Source organism: Biomphalaria glabrata, chromosome 3, assembly GCF_947242115.1.
Source record: "Biomphalaria glabrata chromosome 3, xgBioGlab47.1, whole genome shotgun sequence".
Taxonomy (NCBI): domain Eukaryota; kingdom Metazoa; phylum Mollusca; class Gastropoda; family Planorbidae; genus Biomphalaria; species Biomphalaria glabrata.
In genome coordinates, this window is record NC_074713.1 from 29,877,904 (window position 1) to 29,897,472 (window position 19,569).

Here is a 19,569-nt window from a genome sequence, read left to right on the forward strand (position 1 = left end):
ATATTTCGCCCTGACATCCTGGTATCTGGGGCAATCAACGAGGATATGTTCCACGGTGAGGCGAGAGTCACAGTACTCACAAAGTGGGGGCTCCTCTCTCTTCAGTACAAAAGAGTGCGTGATGTAGGTGTGGCCAATCCTAAGTCTGGACATGGTCGTGCTACCACGCCTTGTCAGACCCTTAGATGTGGGCCGCCACCTGACATCCGCCACAATCTGCCTGAGTTTACTGTGAGTCTCAGCCTCCCATCGGTTCTGCCACTCTCGATAGGTGGCAGAGGCAATACTTTGTCTCAGGTCCGAGTAGGGAATTTGGGTTCCTGACACCGCATTATTTAGGGCTCTCTTTGCTTCTCTGTCTGCGGCTTCGTTTCCCTCAATGCCAACATGGGAGGGGACCCAGTTGAAGGTGACATCCCTACGGTCGGCTGTTATTTGGTCCAACAGCTTCAGGCTCTTATGTACCAATGGGATGTCAGTCTTCATCCGCCCCAAAGCTTGCAATGCAGATTTGGAGTCGGAGCAGATTATAAATTTCCTCCTTTCTGATGCTTTTACGGCCATAAGTGCAAGCAATATTGCGTGCAATTCGGCCGTAAAGATGGAGCAGCCATCGGGGAGTCTACGGGAGATTGTTTTGTTCCGAAAGGAGCAGGCACACGCGACCTTTCCCTCCATTTTGGATCCGTCTGTGTAGATGGTGCCACAATTACCGTAGCTCTCCTGCAGTTCCCTAAAGTGGACTTGTAGTATGCTTGGGTCTGTATTTTCTTTTTTGAAATTGAGGAGGGATAAATTTAATTTGGGTTTATTCATTAGCCAAGGAGGGTTCTGAGGGGTTTCTATTTTAGAGATTTGGTCAATGGGTGGGGTTAAATTTTGGATGGGTTCTCTCATTCGAAGGCCCAACGGCTGTATGACGTTAGGCCTTCGATTGTATAATTCTACCTCTGTGGGGTTAAATATGGAGTCAAAAGCAGGGTTCGTGGGGTTGGATATTAGCTTGACTATATACTGCATTGCAAGCTTTTTCATTCTTATATCCATGGGGAGTTCTCCAGCCTCCACATGGAGACTTGGGATAGGTGATGTACGAAACGCGCCGAGACAGAGACGCAGGGCAGCATTTTGTATTGGTTCCAGTATTTTTAGGTACGACTTCCTTGCTGCTCCATATATTATGGATCCGTAGTCTACCTTGGATCGAATTAGACTCCAATAGAGCAGCAGCAAGGTATCTCTGTCAGCTCCCCAGTCCGTATGGCTGAGTACTCTTAGTATGTTTAATGACTTTTGGCATTTCTTCTTAAGTTCCTTAATGTGGGGGAGAAAATTAAATTTGGAATCTAAGGTGAGGCCTAAAAATTTTGTAGTTTTCACGACAGGGATCTTCTTTTTGTGTATAAATAGTTCAGGGTCTGGGTGAAGTCCCCTTAGATTACAAAAATGCATACTAACTGTTTTGGAGTCTGAGAATTTGAAACTATTATAGTTTGCCCAACCCTGAATTTTGTTTAAACATAACTGTAATTTTCTTTCTAAGGTGTTCATGTTTTTCCCATAAGTGAGAATGACAAAGTCATCAACATACAAAGAGCACTCTATGCCAGGGGACAGCGCATTTATGATGCTATTTATTTTAATGTTGAACAGGGTGACTGACAGAATGCTGCCCTGGGGTACACCCATTTCCTGGTCATGAGTGTCAGAAGCGGAGTTACCCACTCGAACCTGAAATTTTCGATCTTTCAGGAATTCCTCCACAAAACGGGGGAGGTGTCCCTTAAGCCCCATAAGCGACAGGTCACTTAGAATGCCATGTTTCCAGGTTGTGTCATAGGCCTTTTCTATATCGAAGAATACAGCTACTAGATGTTCTCTTCTGAGTAATGCATTTCTAATATAAGCTTCCAGCCTTACCAGGTGGTCAGTTGTTGTCCGCCCCTGCCGGAATCCGCACTGGTAGTTTGAGATCACTTTATTCCTTTCCAGGTACCAGACCAGCCTACTGTTAATCATTCTTTCCATGGTTTTGCAGATGCAGCTTGTTAGTGCTATTGGTTAGCTGGGTCAGAGCCGTCTCTTCCCGGTTTAGGTATCGGTATAACTGTGGCTTTCCTCCAGCTGTTTGGGAAAGCGCATGTTTGCCACACACAGTTATAGACCCCTAGCAGGACTGCCAATGAGGGTTCGGGAAGGTGCTTGAGGAACTGGTAATGGATTTCGTCTTCTCCAGGCGCTGTGTCATGTGACTTGTCCAGCGATTCCCTCAGTTCCTCAAGCGAGAACGGTTTGTTGTAGTCTTCATTGTTCTCTGACCTGAAATCAATGGGGTGTCTTTCCTCCCTGGTTTTGACCTTTTTGGAACTCTGGCGTGTAGTGTGCAGTGGATGATTTTTCTGCTATTGAGGATGCAAGGCAGTCAGCTATTTCTCTGGGGGACGTGACAGTTCGTCCTTGGTTTTTCAAATGCCCTATTGCATTTGATTCTTTCCCTTTGATTCGCCTTACTGCCTTCCAAACCGCTCTAGCAGAAGTTTTGGCATCCAGACTGCCGACAAAACTTCTCCAGGAATTCCTTTTGGCTGACCGTATGGTTTGTCTAGCCTTTGCTCTAGCTATCTTGAATAGCTTTAGGTTTTCCTGGGAAGGATTCTTTATAAATGCAGCCAGTCATTTTTTCCTATCGCCAATAGCACTTTTGCAAGCTGTATCAAACCATGGTTTGCTAGGCCGTTTTGGGTTTGCAGAGGTTAGGGGTACAACTTTCCTGGCTATACTTAGTAGCTTGCTAGCAAAGGTATCAGCTGGGTTCTGTTCATCGAGGATATTTTCTGTGATATCCTCGGAGCATCTTTTTTGGAATTGTTCCCAATCGGCCTTATTCAGTTTCCACCGCTGAGGTCGTCCTAATGAAGGGAGATTGTTAGTAATGATGATTGGGAAGTGATCACTTCCCCGTAGATCATTGCTAACTGACCATTTAAAGTCGTCCAGAAGTCCGGGGACGCATACGGTGAGGTCAATGTATGTGAGTGATCCAGTTCCTGGGTGCAAGTAGGTCGGTGATGCATCATTAAGTATGCATAAATCATGTTGGAGAAAGATATCCTCCAGCATACGACCTCTTGTGTCGGTATTGTTGGATCCCCACATGGTGTTATGGGCATTGAAATCCCCAAGGATTAAATAAGGCCGGGGGAGTTGTTTCAATAGGTCCTCCATGTCTGTTCGGTTTAGTGGCCAGCTTGACAGTTTGGGCATTTGAACTGGGCTGTGCAGCCCTTGTCCTCATGACCCTCTCCAGCACATCTGGCACACACAGTGTTCCTCTTGCAGACTGCCGCGCCGTGTCCATAACCCTGGCACTTGAAGCACCTCATGGGGTTAGGTATGTAGGGCCTCACTGGAACTCGTAGGTATCCTGCCTTCACATACTCTGGCGGTGTCCTAGTTCCTAATGTGAGGATAATAGTGGCGGTTTTGACCTCCTCACCCTCCCTGCGCCTGGTAATGCGCCCGGCATGGGTGACTCCTTCAATGCCCTCCACTATTTCCTTCTCGGAACATTCCAGTAGGTCCCTAGAGCTGATTACACCTCTGCTGGTGTTCAGACTCTTGTGTGGCATGACTTCCACTTGGAGATCACAGAGTCTTCTGCATCTTAAAAGCCCATCAGAGTGTGTCTTGCTGTCTACTTCTACAAGGAGTTCCATTGATTTGTGTAGCTTAGACACACTCTTGGGCTCTCCCACTACTGACCTGAGTCCCTTATAGATAATAAAAGGGCTCAACTTTGTCAGGCTTTTTCCCTCCTCTGTGCACCTAACCACCAGAAATGATGGCCAGGTGGCACAGCTTTTTGGGACCTCCTCTTTTTTATCATCAATTCGACGTTTCTTGCCCAGACATAGGTCTGGGGCAAGTAGTTTTGTGTGTGTTTTTTTGTCCATATATGTTCTTGTTAATTCGGCACCTGTGCTCCCCACCCGCCATCGAGTCCAACAAGGGGACGGGCCATTCGGATGTCCAGAATGAGCCCGCCAGGGCTACACAGGTGCTATACTCAGTCAGCTGCTGCATCGGACATGTGTCCGATACAGCAGCTCCCTGATTGACCCTCCAGCCACCGCCCTCCAGCATAGGTCGACGACCTATGCTGGTAGCTCGGCATGACCAGCCGGTTGACCCAGAGCGGGCCATCTGGGTCTCAGGTCTAGGGGAACTTGGAGCCAAAGTATTGTGTTGTTGTGGTTTATCCTCAGATAGCCACCACTCAAACACCAGGATCTCTTTATCCCCCCTTACCCGTCGCAGTCCACGGCAAACGGACTGGTCTAGGACGTAGTGAGAATTTAAAGTTAAGGAGACAGTGTGATGATCAATGAAGGTAGACTTAGGAAAAGAGGAGGCAGACACAATGATAGAAAAGAAGTAGGGCACTTTTGAGCTCCAAAAGTGCTAAGGAAAGAGGAGCGCAGTTTAACGTCATGTCTCGGGACGATTAGACTGGATGAAAATTCCCAATAGACAAGAAAAAATGTGCAGACTAAAGGTTTAATTAACTATTGAAAGTGATAGCAGATAGCCAATCCAAGGCTATTACACTTTATCTAAATAGGTATTCAAATAAAAAATTCTCAAAATATTCTTCTCAAATCAAAACAATATGTAATATATATCTATACTATAAAGTAGAAAGTAAGGCGCAAATATGTATGTCCAATATAGAAATCAAAACCGTTTGACCAATCTTGATAAAAGTTGGCAGAAATGTTCCTTGGGTGCTAACTGGAACCGTAACGTATGTATAAAAGCCCTAAAACAAACTTAAGACCCTCAAAAAAAAAAGTTGTCCAACTCTATGAAAGTATTAGTATCTTATAAATCTATGCCATGTTTGCCATGCTTACATGAGAAAAGATTAAAAGGATCTAGATCTAATTTTAAGAACTACACTTTGCACAGATAGTTTTTTTACTTTGACATATGAAAATTTAAAAATATAGTCTACTGATTTCATAATTTAATAAAACCATAGACTATATATTACATGGACTGCCAACACTAAGGTAACTAAGAATAAGTTCCATTCAGCGAGGCGTCCTTGGTTGCATGGTAAATTGACTCTCGGTAGAATTTTTTTACTATATAAAGAAACCATTCCCGAAGATTTTTATCACCACTTTTACAGCAAATCATAAAAGGAAAGTTAATTGTCATATACGATGTTGCAGAGGTAAGTGTGCACAAATCAATTTGTGACTTAGATCTATGACTATAAAGCTTTGTAACTGGTTTTCTTAGCCAATATAGACTAATTAGCCAAGCCTGTATTTCGTGTATTTTCTTGTTTACGACATTGATTGTTTACTAATTGGTGCTGCCAGTTTGGATTATTTGTTTTTCTTTTTTTTTTTTTTCATCACATTTGATTATTATTATTATTATTTTTAATATGTATATTTTAAATGTGATAAGCGATTTACTGAAAGAGTCAATACATTTTTGAGAGTGTCATTTATTAACTTTGTATATAATGGGTGATATAGGCCTAAGTTAAGTCTGTGAATGAGTCAGTCTAAATAAAATAACAATATAGTGAGTCAATAAGCCTACTATCTTACATCTTTACCAACTTTTGTTTAGATCTACAAATATTTTTTTTATTCAATTTGATTTTAATTTCAAGATAATGTGCATTTTTATCTATTATAATGGAAAATCAACCATACAAAAAATGAAATCAATGATGTAGGCCCTATGTATGACTAATGAAAAATCAGCATAAAAATTTCGGCCTTCACGTTTTTAGTTGTTTTTTTTTAACTAACTAGAATCCCAAATAACATTCGATTCTTCTAAAAGCTATAAAAAGATCTGATATTGTTTCGAATAATTCTTCGCCTAATAAAATTTTAGAATCATTAGGCTCTACTTCAATAGAAAGTGATTGTACACATAAACATGTAGACTTTCACCCAGATGTAGTGACCTATGGGTCACAGGCAGTGACTGCACAGGCAGTTTAGTTTACTAAAATAAGTTGACGTTGTCTTTGTCACTAATAAAAAAGCAGAAACTGCAGTTCCAAAAAAAAACAAACTATAATCTACTGCAGATGGCTCGTCACTCGTGTTTCTGTCCACTCAGCTGAGAGCGTTTGGCAGAGACCAGACCATCGACGTTAGGCCTGAAGTCGCGTGTAGTGGCAAGCCGCAAGGTTGCTCTCAGATGCTCATCAGTCAGTTTTGATCGTAATGCTGTTTTGTTGATCTTCATTCTGGAGAAAAACTGTTCGCAAACGTACGTACTCCCAAAGATCGCTAGAATTCTAGCAGCTGCGCAGAATAAGTTTGGAAACTTCTCTCTGGGACGAAACTGGTAGAAATATGGAACGCCAACATCAGCGTATTTTTGCTTCAGAACAGTGTCACACTGCAGGTCAAGTAGTTCCATCTGGACTTCCTCTAGAACGTTTTTCACGTCAACTGCGAGCGGAGTGGAAACAAGGAAAAACTGTGGTTCGAGAGCAGTGAATTGCTGAAAGCGGTGTTCAAAATCTTCTAGTCTGAAGAGGATGTCTACGTAGTCTTTCAGGCGCTGTGGTTCAACCGTAATGCTCTGTAGAAAAGAGAAATGAACCAGGTTTCCATCTGCCAGCTGGGTGGCCCACTAAGTCAGCTTGCATCTGAATTATTTGATTTGGCCGAACATCACGGTAATCAGCTGCTTTGTGCCCTGTTGTGAATTCAGAGTATCGAGATGTTGCGTGATGTCAGTAAGAAAAGCAAGATCCGACAAAACATTGGGTCACTGAGCTGAGGTATGTCTCTGTCTTTCATTGCCATGAACAATGCTATTTCCCGTCTCAGTTCAAAAAATCTCTGCAGCACTTTTCCAAGACTCAACCATCTGACTATGGTATTATACAGCAACTCTCCTTATTCCGTTTCTAAATCAGCTAGAAATGACACAAACTGTCTGTGGTTGAGACCCCGTGCACGTATGAAGTTTACCATCTTCACGACAACATCCAACACGACTTCATTTGTAGACTTTTGCCTCAGAGTGCTTCTTGGAGAAGGTCCAGCGTTAAGAATCGGGCCACCGTTCACCCAGCTTCTGCTGAAAGCCTAAGCGGTCGGAGGGCGACAGTGACACCTCATCTACTGATTTCTGCAGTTGTAAATCATTTTAAGGCTTATATGTGGTGATTGTAAATTTTATATATATATTTTTATTTTTTTTTGAATTTGCGGATGTGGTCGCGGGCCGCACAAAATAGTGGCCCGCGGGCCGCGTGTTTGAGACCCCTGGTCTAGATCTAACTATTATTCTAGATCTAATTCAAAGAGGAAAGATCTACTTTATAGTTTAACACATTAACATACAAAATAAAGTCCATTCATTTCATATTTTAATCAAATTAACCCTCAAATTTTTTTATTCTAAAGCATTTTTCATACATTCGTTCGTTATAGCTTCCATGTTGACATGCACTTTAATAGTCCCATTCATGTGTCGTGCACACCGCTATGTAAACACACTATGATTGGACAGACTACATGAGGCTCTATATGGGGGATATTACATATACTAACATACAATAATTAAAAAGCTTCTTGAGCCATTGAATTCACTCTTATGATGTAGGTCTACATCTATTATAATAGTATCTAGACTCTAGATCTAGATGTAAATTTATGTAGAGCTACAAGCAAATGTTTTTATTTTAATAAAATGGATTTAGATCGATTAGCTATTTTGATAGCTCCATTCATACTATTTTTTAAATTCACGAGAAAAATTTTGATGGGAAAATAGATACCTGGTATTAATTGAGCAAATTAATATCAAGCAGCAAAAGTTAACACTGGCAGCCAGAACAAGATACCACTGATTTCAAACAGCACTGACAGCCAGAACAAGAGACCACTGATTTCAAACAGCACTGGCAGCCAGAACAAGAACCCACTGATTTTAAACAGCACTGACTGAACAAGAACCCACTGATTTCAAAAAGCACTGACAGCCAGAACAAGAGACCACTGATTTCAAACAGCACTGGCAGCCAGAACAAGAGACCACTGATTTCAAACAGCACTGGCAGCCAGAACAAGAACCCACTGATTTTAAACAGCACTGACTGAACAAGAACCCACTGATTTCAAAAAGCACTGACAGCCAGAACAAGAGACCACTGATTTCAAACAGCACTGGCAGCCAGAACAAGAGACCACTGATTTCAAACAGCACTGACAGAATAAGAACCCACTGATTTCAAACAGCACTGGCAGCCAGAAAAGAGACCACTGATTTCAAACAGCACTGACAGCCAGAACAAGAGACCACTGATTTCAAACAGCACTGGCAGCCAGAACAAGAGACCACTGATTTCAAACAGCACTGACAGAACAAGAACCCACTGATTTTAAACAGCACTGGCAGCCAGAACAAGAGACCACTGATTTCAAACAGCACTGACAGCCAGAACAAGAGACCACTGATTTCAAACAGCACTGGCAGCCAGAATAAGAGACCACTGATTTCAAACAGCACTGACAGAACAAGAACCCACTGATTTCAAATAGCACTGGCAGCCAGTACAAGAGACCACTGATTTCAAACAGCACTGACAGCCAGAACAAGAGACCACTGATTTCAAACAGCACTGCAAGAACAAGAACCCACTGATTTCAAACATCACTGGCAGCCAGAACAAGAGCCCACTGATTTCAAACAGCACTGACAGCCAGAACAAGAGACCACTGATTTCAAACAGCACTGGCAGCCAGAACAAGAACCCACTGATTTTAAACAGCACTGACTGAACAAGAACCCACTGATTTCAAAAAGCACAGACAGCCAGAACAAGAGACCACTGATTTCAAACAGCACTGGCAGCCAGAACAAGAGACCACTGATTTCAAACAGCACTGACAGAATAAGAACCCACTGATTTCAAACAGCACTGGCAGCCAGAAAAGAGACCACTGATTTCAAACAGCACTGACAGCCAGAACAAAAGACCACTGATTTCAAACAGCACTGGCAGCCAGAACAAGAGACCACTGATTTCAAACAGCACTGACAGAACAAGAACCCACTGATTTTAAACAGCACTGGCAGCCAGAACAAGAGACCACTGATTTCAAACAGCACTGACAGCCAGAACAAGAGACCACTGATTTCAAACAGCACTGGCAGCCAGAATAAGAGACCACTGATTTCAAACAGCACTGACAGAACAAGAACCCACTGATTTCAAATAGCACTGGCAGCCAGTACAAGAGACCACTGATTTCAAACAGCACTGACAGCCAGAACAAGAGACCACTGATTTCAAACAGCACTGCAAGAACAAGAACCCACTGATTTCAAACATCACTGGCAGCCAGAACAAGAGCCCACTGATTTCAAACAGCACTGACAGCCAGAACAAGAGACCACTGATTTCAAACAGCACTGCCAGAACAAGAACCCACTGATTTAAAACAGCAATGTCAGCCAGAACAAGAGACCACTGATTTCAAACAGCACTGACAGCCAGAACAAGAGACCACTGATTTCAAACAGCACTGCCAGAACAAGAACCCACTGATTTCAAACAGCAATGGCAGCCAGAACAAGAGCCCACTGATCTCAAACAGCACTGACAGCCAGATCAAGAGACCACTTATTTCAAACAGCACTGACAGCCAAAACAAGAGACCACTGATTTCAAACAGCACTGCAAGAACAAGAACCCACTGATTTCAAACATCACTGGCAGCCAGAACAAGAGCCCACTGATTTCAAACAGCACTGACAGCCAGAACAAGAGACCACTGATTTCAAACAGCACTGACAGCCAGAACAAGAGACCACTGATTTCAAACAGCACTGCCAGAACAAGAACCCATTGATTTAAAACAGCAATGTCAGCCAGAACAAGAGACCACTGATTTCAAACAGCACTGACAGCCAGAACAAGAGACCACTGATTTCAAACAGCACTGCCAGAACAAGAACCCACTGATTTCAAACAGCAATGGCAGCCAGAACAAGAGCCCACTGATTTCAAACAGCACTGACAGCCAGAACAAGAGACCACTGATTTCAAACAGCACTGACAGCCAAAACAAGAGACCACTGATTTCAAACAGCACTGACAGCCAGAACAAGAGACCACTGATTTCAAACAGCACTGACAGCCAGAACAAGAACCCACTGATTTCAAACAGCACTGGCAGCCAGAACAAGAGCCCACTGATTTCAAACAGCACTGACAGCCAGAACAAGAGACCACTGATTTCAAACAGCACTGACAGCCAAAACAGGAACCCACTGATTTTAAACAGCACTGGCAGCCAAAACAAGAGGCCACTGATTTCAAACAGCACTAGCAGCCAGAGCAATAGACATTGGACATTGAAAAACAGAAAGTAATAAGAGTTCTGTATCAATTATTCAATGTGCACAATCGTATCCTAGTTATTTGTAGTTCTAAAAAAAAATAATAGTATAAACCCTTTAACGAGAGATTTTATTGGAAACTTTTTTTTATGATTAAGGCTGAAATCTAGCACTATAAAACTCCGACTTGCGACGTCACCAATAAAGCTCATATATAATCATAAAAAGCAAATATAACAACACTTTAAGGGGAAAAAAAGCAAAGCATATCCAAGGGGGAGAACTCCACATTTAAAATTGTCTTTAAAAATGTAGAAGCTACTTCTCCTTTTCGACAATTAACAACAATTGACTATTTTTTCACTCGATTCACGTTTTGTTAGGTACAATAAATAATTGTTTAAAGTTTCAACTTGATAAGAGAATGGGTGTGGGAGAAATAACTTTGTTCAAACGTTTTACCAAACGGACAGATAGAAAGACAGACAGAGTGAGTTGGTATAAACTTTGTACAAACATTTGCTATAGAGTTAGGCCTGTAAAGGTCAGTGTTATGAAATAGAGATTACCTTCATTCTTTAATGTAATTATAAGAGTTTATTAGGACAGATTGAGTTGACAAGAAAGACACTTAACAAAATCTCAGTCATTAATCAACAACACACACACAAAACTTTCTCCTGGCGTGGAGAACAAGACCAATCTCTGGGCGAATAAAACAAAATATCAAGGCTGTGTGTGTGTGTGCGCGCGCGCGCATTTTATAGGTGTTTTTTGTTGTTGTTGTTTTAGGAGTGGGGAGTGGATTCGGACAATCTTTTTAAAGACTTAAGTAAAATATATATATATATATATATGCCTGTTATTTTCAATGCAAAGTAGGCGTTCTACCTGTTAGTGTTGTCGACGTTTTGGTCTACATAATGATTCTGTTTAATTGTGTCATGTTTCACCCTCCCACTTCCAGCAGTCTCCCTTTTCATATTTAATCAATCGATGTGTCGCCACTCTCACGAAATGATTCACTCACCTGCGGCACAGCTATGACCAAAGACGTATTGTTTAAAGCAGTCTCGTGTGGCTCCGTTCGTGTCTTATTCTTCCGATTCCTGAGTCCATTTCTCCGTTTACGTTTCAGTTTCTCGACCAAAATCAACCATTCTCTTTTTGCTTTCCAAAGCATGTCTAGGGTTGTAGTCTTACGTTCTTATTGATAGGCTGGTTTCCTTCAGCCTAGTGGTCGCAGGGGTCTAGTGCACGACTGAGGACTGGCTTTATAGTAGACCTACAAGTAGGTCATGCGAATTCCCAACCGCTGACTCACACTGGGCATCAGATGGGCTAGAAAATATACTCATAGCGCCATCTGATGGGCATTTCCAACGTTGGAAAAATATCCCACAGTAAATTCCTACTTTATGATGATCAGCTGTAGGCAGGTGGGAGACTAAATGATAGAAAAGAACTAAAAAGTTAGACACTAGTGACACCATGCGAGGCGTTGAATACTATAGAATAGAAAAGAACTAGGGAGCTAGTGAGATGATGTGATGTAGCAGTTTGACATTGGAATTACTGACCTATGCTAAAAGCATCGAATCTTACAAATCAAACAGTCTCTATTGAAATATGTTATTGTTTGAACCACCCACCGCATAGAGAAAGCGACAGTACATGGACAAGTGTATGATTGTAATAGAAATTGAAGTGTTCACATTTAATTGTGTTGCATTTTTGTTTCGCAGGTCAATTTTTAAAAACAACGTGCTTCTTAAACATTCTAAACAAAACAAATATTTCTGTCATTACACACAATTTTGAAATACATACTTGAATCATCACTGACAAAACTGAAAATTCCGCAAAGTTAAAAGAATATGTTTCTATTTGTATTCTTTGGATTAAATATGCCTATTTCTAAACAAACAATGCTAACAATATAATTTAAAGACTTTGTATTCAGAAAAAGCTTATTATGTAACGATGTTCATTTGGAAGTTAAGATGGCCGTTTTATTCCTCCAATTAACATGCACGACTAGATTAAACCATACAGATATATATATATATATATTATAAAGTAGAATGTGAGGGGTATGTATGTATGTATGTATGTTACTTATAGACATCAAAACCGCTTGACCAATCTTGATAAAACTAGGCAGGAATGTTCCTTGGGTACCAACTTAGACCGTAGTGTATGTATTGTAGCCCTAAAACAAACTTAAGACCCTCAAAAAAAATAAAGTTGTCCGACTCTATTAAAGCTATAGTATTTTATGGATCTAGGCCATGTCTACAATGTTGACATGAGAAAAGATAGAAAGGATTGAGACCTAGATCTAATTTTAAGAAATACACTTTGCGCAGATAGTTTTTTACTTTGACACATGAAAATACAAAAGAAGATCCATTGATTTCATTATATAATAAAATTAACCTTCAATGTTGTGTTTCAAAAGCATTTTTTACATTAATTAGTTCCTTATATCTGTGATTACAGATTTCCTGACGAACATTCTTTCATTAGACAATTCAGTAATGAATCGCGTACTAAATATTAATTCGTTTAATTGTTTACTTTATAATCCCATCCCTAGATCTAAAACTCTAATTCAACTCTAAGATGATAAAACTTCTCTTCGCACAGATAGTTTTATACTTTAACACATAAACATATTAATTAAAGTCCATTCATTTCATATTTTGATCAAATAAACATTCAAATTTGGTTTTCTAAAGCTACATTCGTTTACGAAAGCTGCGAAGCCGAGTTAAAGGCCTAGATCTATATTCATTCATGAATCGCGTACTAAACATTATTTCGTTTAATTGTTCACTTTATAATCCCATTCATTTAACAAAGCTATCGCTCTTTTCGTTTTTAATAGATAAGAATGTATCGACTTCCTTCGGGTAAACCCATTTTCTCAAAACTAATTTTATTTTCGTAGCGAAACAGAAATAACGTGAAAGGATCATTAGCTACGTTTAACATACATCTAAATCCAATCCACTAGATTATCCAAAAGCATTTTTTACATAAATTAGTTCCTGATATCTACAGATTTCCTGGCGAACATTCTTTCATTAGACATTACCAAATGGTTACACATTAACACATCTCTCTTCTGAGGTCTGAGTCTATTCCTAGGCCTAGGTCTAAAACTCTTACTGAACTCTAAGACTAAGATGATAAAACTTCTTTTCGCAAAGATAGTTTTATGCTTTAACACATAAACATACTAATTATTGTCCATTCATTTCATATTTTAATCAAATTAACATTCAAATTTGTTTTTCTAAAGCATTTTTAATACATTCGTTCGCTGTTCGCTAAAGCTGCGTAGCCGTGTTGAGATAGGCCTATATAAATTCATTCATGAAAAAAGGTCACGCATGCGCAGCACAGAACTCTAGATTAGTGTAGATTTAGATCTACGTCTACCTCAAGATCTACTTTATACTTTATACACATGAACATACAAAATTTAGTCTATTCATCTCAAATTTTACTCAAATATATGTAGACCTACAAGCAAATGTTTTAATTTGAAAAAAAAATGGATTTAATTAAGCCTATTAGCTATTTTGATTTGATAGCTTCATTCACACTATTTTTACATTGACACATTCGCTTTACTTATTACAGTATTATTTCGTTTAATTGTTTACAAAACACTCTCAGTGACTACATCGACAGTAATGCGCAAATAAAGACCCGCGGGTCGCGGGTAACATATGTCTAGTATATTATAAAGTAGAATGTGTGGTGTATGTATGTATGGATGTATGTTACTTATAGACATCAAAACCGCTTGACCAATCTTGATAAAACTAGGCAGGAATGTTCCTTGGGTACCAACTTAGACCGTAGTGTATGTATTGTAGCCCTAAAACAAACTTAAGACCCTCAAAAAAAATAAAGTTGTCCGACTCTATTACAGCTATAGTATTTTATGGATCTAGGCCATGTCTACAATGTTGACATGAGAAAAGATAGAAAGGATTTAGTCCTAGATCTAATTTTAAGAAATACACTTTGCGCAGATAGTTTTTTACTTTGACACATGAAAATACAAAAGAAGATCCATTGATTTCATTATATAATAAAATTAACCTTCAATTTTGTGTTTCAAAAGCATTTTTTACATTAATTAGTTCCTTATATCTGTGATTACAGATTTCCTGACGAACATTCTTTCATTAGACAATACCGTAATGAATCGCGTACTAAATATTAATTCGTTTAATTGTTTACTTTATAACCCCATCCCTAGATCTAAAACTCTAATTCAACTCTAAGATGATAGAACTTCTCTTCGCACAGATAGTTTTATACTTTAATACATTAACATATTAATTAAAGTCCATTCATTTCATATTTTGATCAAATAAACATTCAAATTTGGTTTTCTAAAGCTACATTCGTTTACGAAAGCTGCGAAGCCGAGTTGAGATAGGCCTAGATCTATATTCATTCATGAATCGCGTACAAAAATTATTTCGTTTAATTGTTACTTTATAATCCCATCCCTAGATCTAAAACTCTAATTCAACACTAAGATGATAAAACTTCTCTTCGCACAGATAGTTTTATACTTTAACAAATATACATATTAATTAAAGTTCATTCACTTTTTATTTTGATCAAATAAACATTCAAATTTGGTTTTCTAAAGCTACATACATTTACGAAAGCCACGAAGCCGAGTTGAGATAGGCCTAGATCTATATTCATTCATGAATCGCGTACTAAAAATTATTTCGTTTAATTGTTCACTTTATAATCCCATTCATTTAACAAAGCTATCGCTCTTTTCGTTTTTAATAGATAAGAATGTATCGACCTCGGGTAAACCCATTTTCGCAAAACTAATTTTATTTTCGTAACGAAAGAGAAATTACCTGAAAGGATTATTAGCTAAGTTTAACATACATCTAAATCCAATCCACTAGATTATTCAGAAGCATTTTTTACATAAATTAGTTCCTGATATCTGTGACTACAGATTTCCTGGCGAACATTATTTCATTAGACATTACCAATGGTTACACATTAACACATCTCTCTACTGAGTCTATCTAGGCCTAGGTCTAAAACTCTTATTGAACTCTAAGATGATAAAACTTCTTTTCGCAAAGATAGTTTTGTGCTTTAACACATAAATATACTAATTATTGTCCATTCATTTCATATTTTAATCAAATTAACATTCAAATTTGTTTTTCTAAAGCATTTTAATACATTCGTTCGCTGTTCGCTAAAGCTGCGTAGCCGTGTTGAGATAGGCCTATATTCATTCATGGAAAAAGGTCACGCATGCACAGCACAGAATGATCTCTATAAAAGCCAATGTTTAACTCTAGATTAGTGTAGATTTAGATCTATGTCTACCTCAATATATACTTTATACTTTATAGACATGAACATACAAAATTTAGTATATTCATCTCAAATTTTAATCAAATATATGTAGGCCTACAAGCAAATGTTTTAATTTGAAAAAAAAAAAAAAAAAGATTTAAGCCTATTAGCTATTTTGATTTGATAGCTTCATTCACACTATTTTTATATTGACACATTTGCTTTACTTATTACATTATTATTTCGTTTAATTGTTTACAAAACACTCTCAGTGACTATATCGACAGTAATGCGCAAATAAAGACCCGCGGGTCGCGGGTAACATATGTCTAGTATATATATATATATATGGGTTTAATATTCATCATGAGTAGGACAAATAAAATAGGATAGTTTAGTTACAGGTTAGTATTAGCAATGATGTACTGTGATACCATAAGTCACCTGCTAACAAAACGGCCATAAGATGTACGCTTCCTCACTCACTGATCCTTTGGATTACTTATGTAATACTGACTACAACAAGGACAGTTTTAGAGTTAACATACCCATTGCTTAGTTGTTTTGTTGTTTTGTTTTTTTTGTTTTTTTTTTTTGTGTTTTTTTTTTAATGATTTCATGTAAACACGAGGTATTGAAAAATGTGGAATTGCTAATGAAACGTCATTAGATCTACTTGAGACTTTGTTTTCTGAAATACTTATACAACAATATAAGAAGAAAAAACAACTTCACAATAAACAAAGATCATGATCTCATTTGTCTCAGAGTATGTTATAAATACTAGATTCTCTAGTCTTAATTGTTTCCTACGGGTAATCCTCGAAAGGTGTTTGGCAAAACAATATCAGTATTGGCATTAAGAAGCAGCACTCTACAGTTTGATCAAAATATGCCCTCTCGCTCTAAATAACTATAAAAAAAATTTACCGTGGCATCAGAAACGTGACTAAAATCTAGCATTGTATTCCTAATGTATCAAAACACACTCCCGTAAACATCTAGGTAAACATCCTCCTCTCACAATGGAAACATTTTTTTGTAATGGAACCTTTCAAAAACTCTTTTAAGAGCATAAAAATAAAAATAAAAAAACATCCAAAGGACACACTGCAGTATAAGACATCTACCAAGTTCAGATTATCCGTGTATAAGATTCAATATGTTCTGTCCAACATTGCACACAACAGATTCCACTACTTCAGAGCGTCAGCTGTGGCCAAGTGTTGACTGATGCGAGGACCAAACCAAACAAGAGATTGTTGCATGTTGAATTATTCAAAGAACTGTAGTCAATATCAGTTTATATCTGGAATAATTGAAAGCTATAATAACTTGAAACTTAAGACAACCCAGCACAATCACATATACAATCATGTTTAACCACACTTGTCTAATAGTAGACAAATCAGCACAATCATATCTAGAATCATGTACTCCTATAATATTAGACATCAGAAGTTTATGAAATGTTATAGTACCCGTATATATTAATCAATGCACAAGTTCCGGCCTATGTTATAATGAAACAAGCGTCAAGCTAAAACTAGTTTGATTTGAAAGACATTTAGTGTATTTATTGGCCCAGTTTCTATCAGAGTTTCTCAAATAAATTAATAACTCAATATGTGATTTGGATGTTGATATAATCAATGCATTTAAAGTCATGCAGTTCCCGTGCCATTTTCTTGTCCCATTTGAGTTTACATGTAATCCTAGTAATTTGCTGACTAGCTGGTCACACACATTGTGATTCATGGTGAATCCATACATGTCCAGATGTCGCCAGCTATGGAATGTGAATAACGTCTTTATGTCCTGTTCCGCAACAATTGACAAACATTGATCAAGATAACTATCAGCTTGAAAATGTGGCAGAAGAACTGTTTCTCTGGAGACATCATAATATTAGCTACTTAATGTATCGACAGAAGGGCCTACGTTTCTGTAGTTCCATATATACCTATAACGCAATAACGGATAAACATATATCTTGAATTCATTTTGAAGTTAACTAGGATAGATAATCACTGAAATAAAACTGAATATTATGAAACTCGGAATTTTAAAAAGAGTTACTTCCCATTGCATTTCATGAATCGAGTGTGCTCAGAGGAACTATATTATCAAACAAACAAAATAAATAAAAATACTTTTTTTTAAGAAACAAAGGTTATCTTAGTGGAAAAATTTTATATTTATAGCTATATCTTATCAATACTTAAGATCTATTTCCTTTAATCAATATCAAACTAAATAATTAATTAATTAATTGGTTAACATTTCGATTGATGATGCATATATTGTTAGGAACAATGAATAATTGTGCAAAGTTTGAATTGAATCGACAATGGTTGTGGGAGAAATAACGTGTACAAAAATTGTACGGACAGATAGAGTTGATAGAAGCTATGTAAACACGGTTAGTATGTCGATTGGAGATTTTCATAAATGGCGGGAAAAAAAACTAAAAATAGCAGGCGTTTGAGTGTATCCGGTGTAGACAAATCCAAGCAGTTTTCAAAGTCTACAAAACTTTGTTGTGCACATTAGTAGAACAACCGACTCAAATGTTCTCTTTCGTTTGTAGCACAAACTCATTTCAATATGGAGGACTTTCTCTTTAGGATTGATTTGTATTTATAAGGGCAACTTACTAGCGGTAATAAAGGACATTTGATATGAAAATCATTTGTCACGCATTGAGATCGTGTTAAAATTATAGCAATAGATGGATGTCCAGAGTGACAATTGTGACAAACTAGAAGAGCACAAGTCTGGGGATAAGGAGAGGGAAGACACAAAACCAACATGCAAAAAAGATAAGGGAAATAGAGAAAAACAATCCTCGCGAGATCCTGTGCAAAGAAGAAATTTATACAGATGATGGTACAATCTATGGGACATCAGGAGCTTGTTACAAACTATGGACAATGTAAATATGACGAAGCAGAAATGAGGCCAGAGAGACGAATACAAAATGTCAGGGAAACCATATTACAAGATTTTCGGTTTTTCGCTAGCAAAAAACTCAAAAAGATTCGACACATCAATGCATAATACATTAACTTTGTTGAAGATTTCTATTCAGATTGGGATGAGTACATGCCTATAAAGACCCAACATCAGAACAAAATACATAAAAAAAATAGCAGTAGACATTTTTCATTTGATGTTAGAAAGAGAAAAAAAGAGCTGGGTTAGCGGATTGCTGGACCAAAACAAAGTAAAAACAATCAAAAAATATCATTAGAACGTAAGAAAACAAAGACATCTTAGAAAACAAAGACATCTTAGAAAACAAAGACACAATGTTAGAAAACAAAGATATAGTGTTAGAAAACAAAGACAAAATGTTAAAAAGAAATGAGAAGCCGAGAGGTCGAATGTCCAAACATTAAAAGAGACTAGAAATCCAGCTCAAAAATAATTCGAATGTCAAGAGAAAAAAGTGTGTGCTGTGGAACAGGTGAAAAACAAAGTGTGTGCTGTGGAACATGTGAAAAACAAAGTGTGTGCTGTGGAACATGTGAAAAACAAAGTGTGTGCTGTGGAACATGTGAAAAACAAAGTGTATGCTGTGGAACATGTGGGGAAAAAAAGGTGTATTCTTGTGAACGGATTTGGTTCCATGAATCAAATCCAATGTCTATCTCGAGTTGATAGAAGCTTTGTAAAAGGTTGTAAGGAAATTCAATCTTGATATTCCCATTATTAACACGATTGTTCTAACAACTAAACGGTCGTCCTACAAATGTTCAAACATAAATATATAGATCTATATATATATATATATGTATAGCT

General features: G+C 38.0%; 1 protein-coding gene across 5 annotated transcripts in view; it reads right to left on the reverse strand.

Annotated features, from left to right (window-relative positions):
* LOC106065192 (centrosomal protein of 170 kDa-like) overlaps nucleotides 1-19,569 on the reverse strand; it is a 142,131-nt gene that overhangs the window by 105,770 nt on the left and 16,792 nt on the right. For 2 of the 5 annotated variants that reach the window (XM_056024422.1, XM_056024420.1), the window contains exon 1: nucleotides 11,429-11,717. The exons of 1 other annotated variant lie outside the window; for it this stretch is intronic. In XM_056024422.1, coding sequence (XP_055880397.1) covers nucleotides 11,429-11,581 — 153 coding nt within the window. In that variant the 5' untranslated portion in view covers nucleotides 11,582-11,717. Of the gene's footprint in view, nucleotides 1-11,428; nucleotides 11,722-19,569 lie in introns of those variants that run through there. 2 more of the 5 variants (XM_056024424.1, XM_056024419.1) reach the window with 2 other exon arrangements.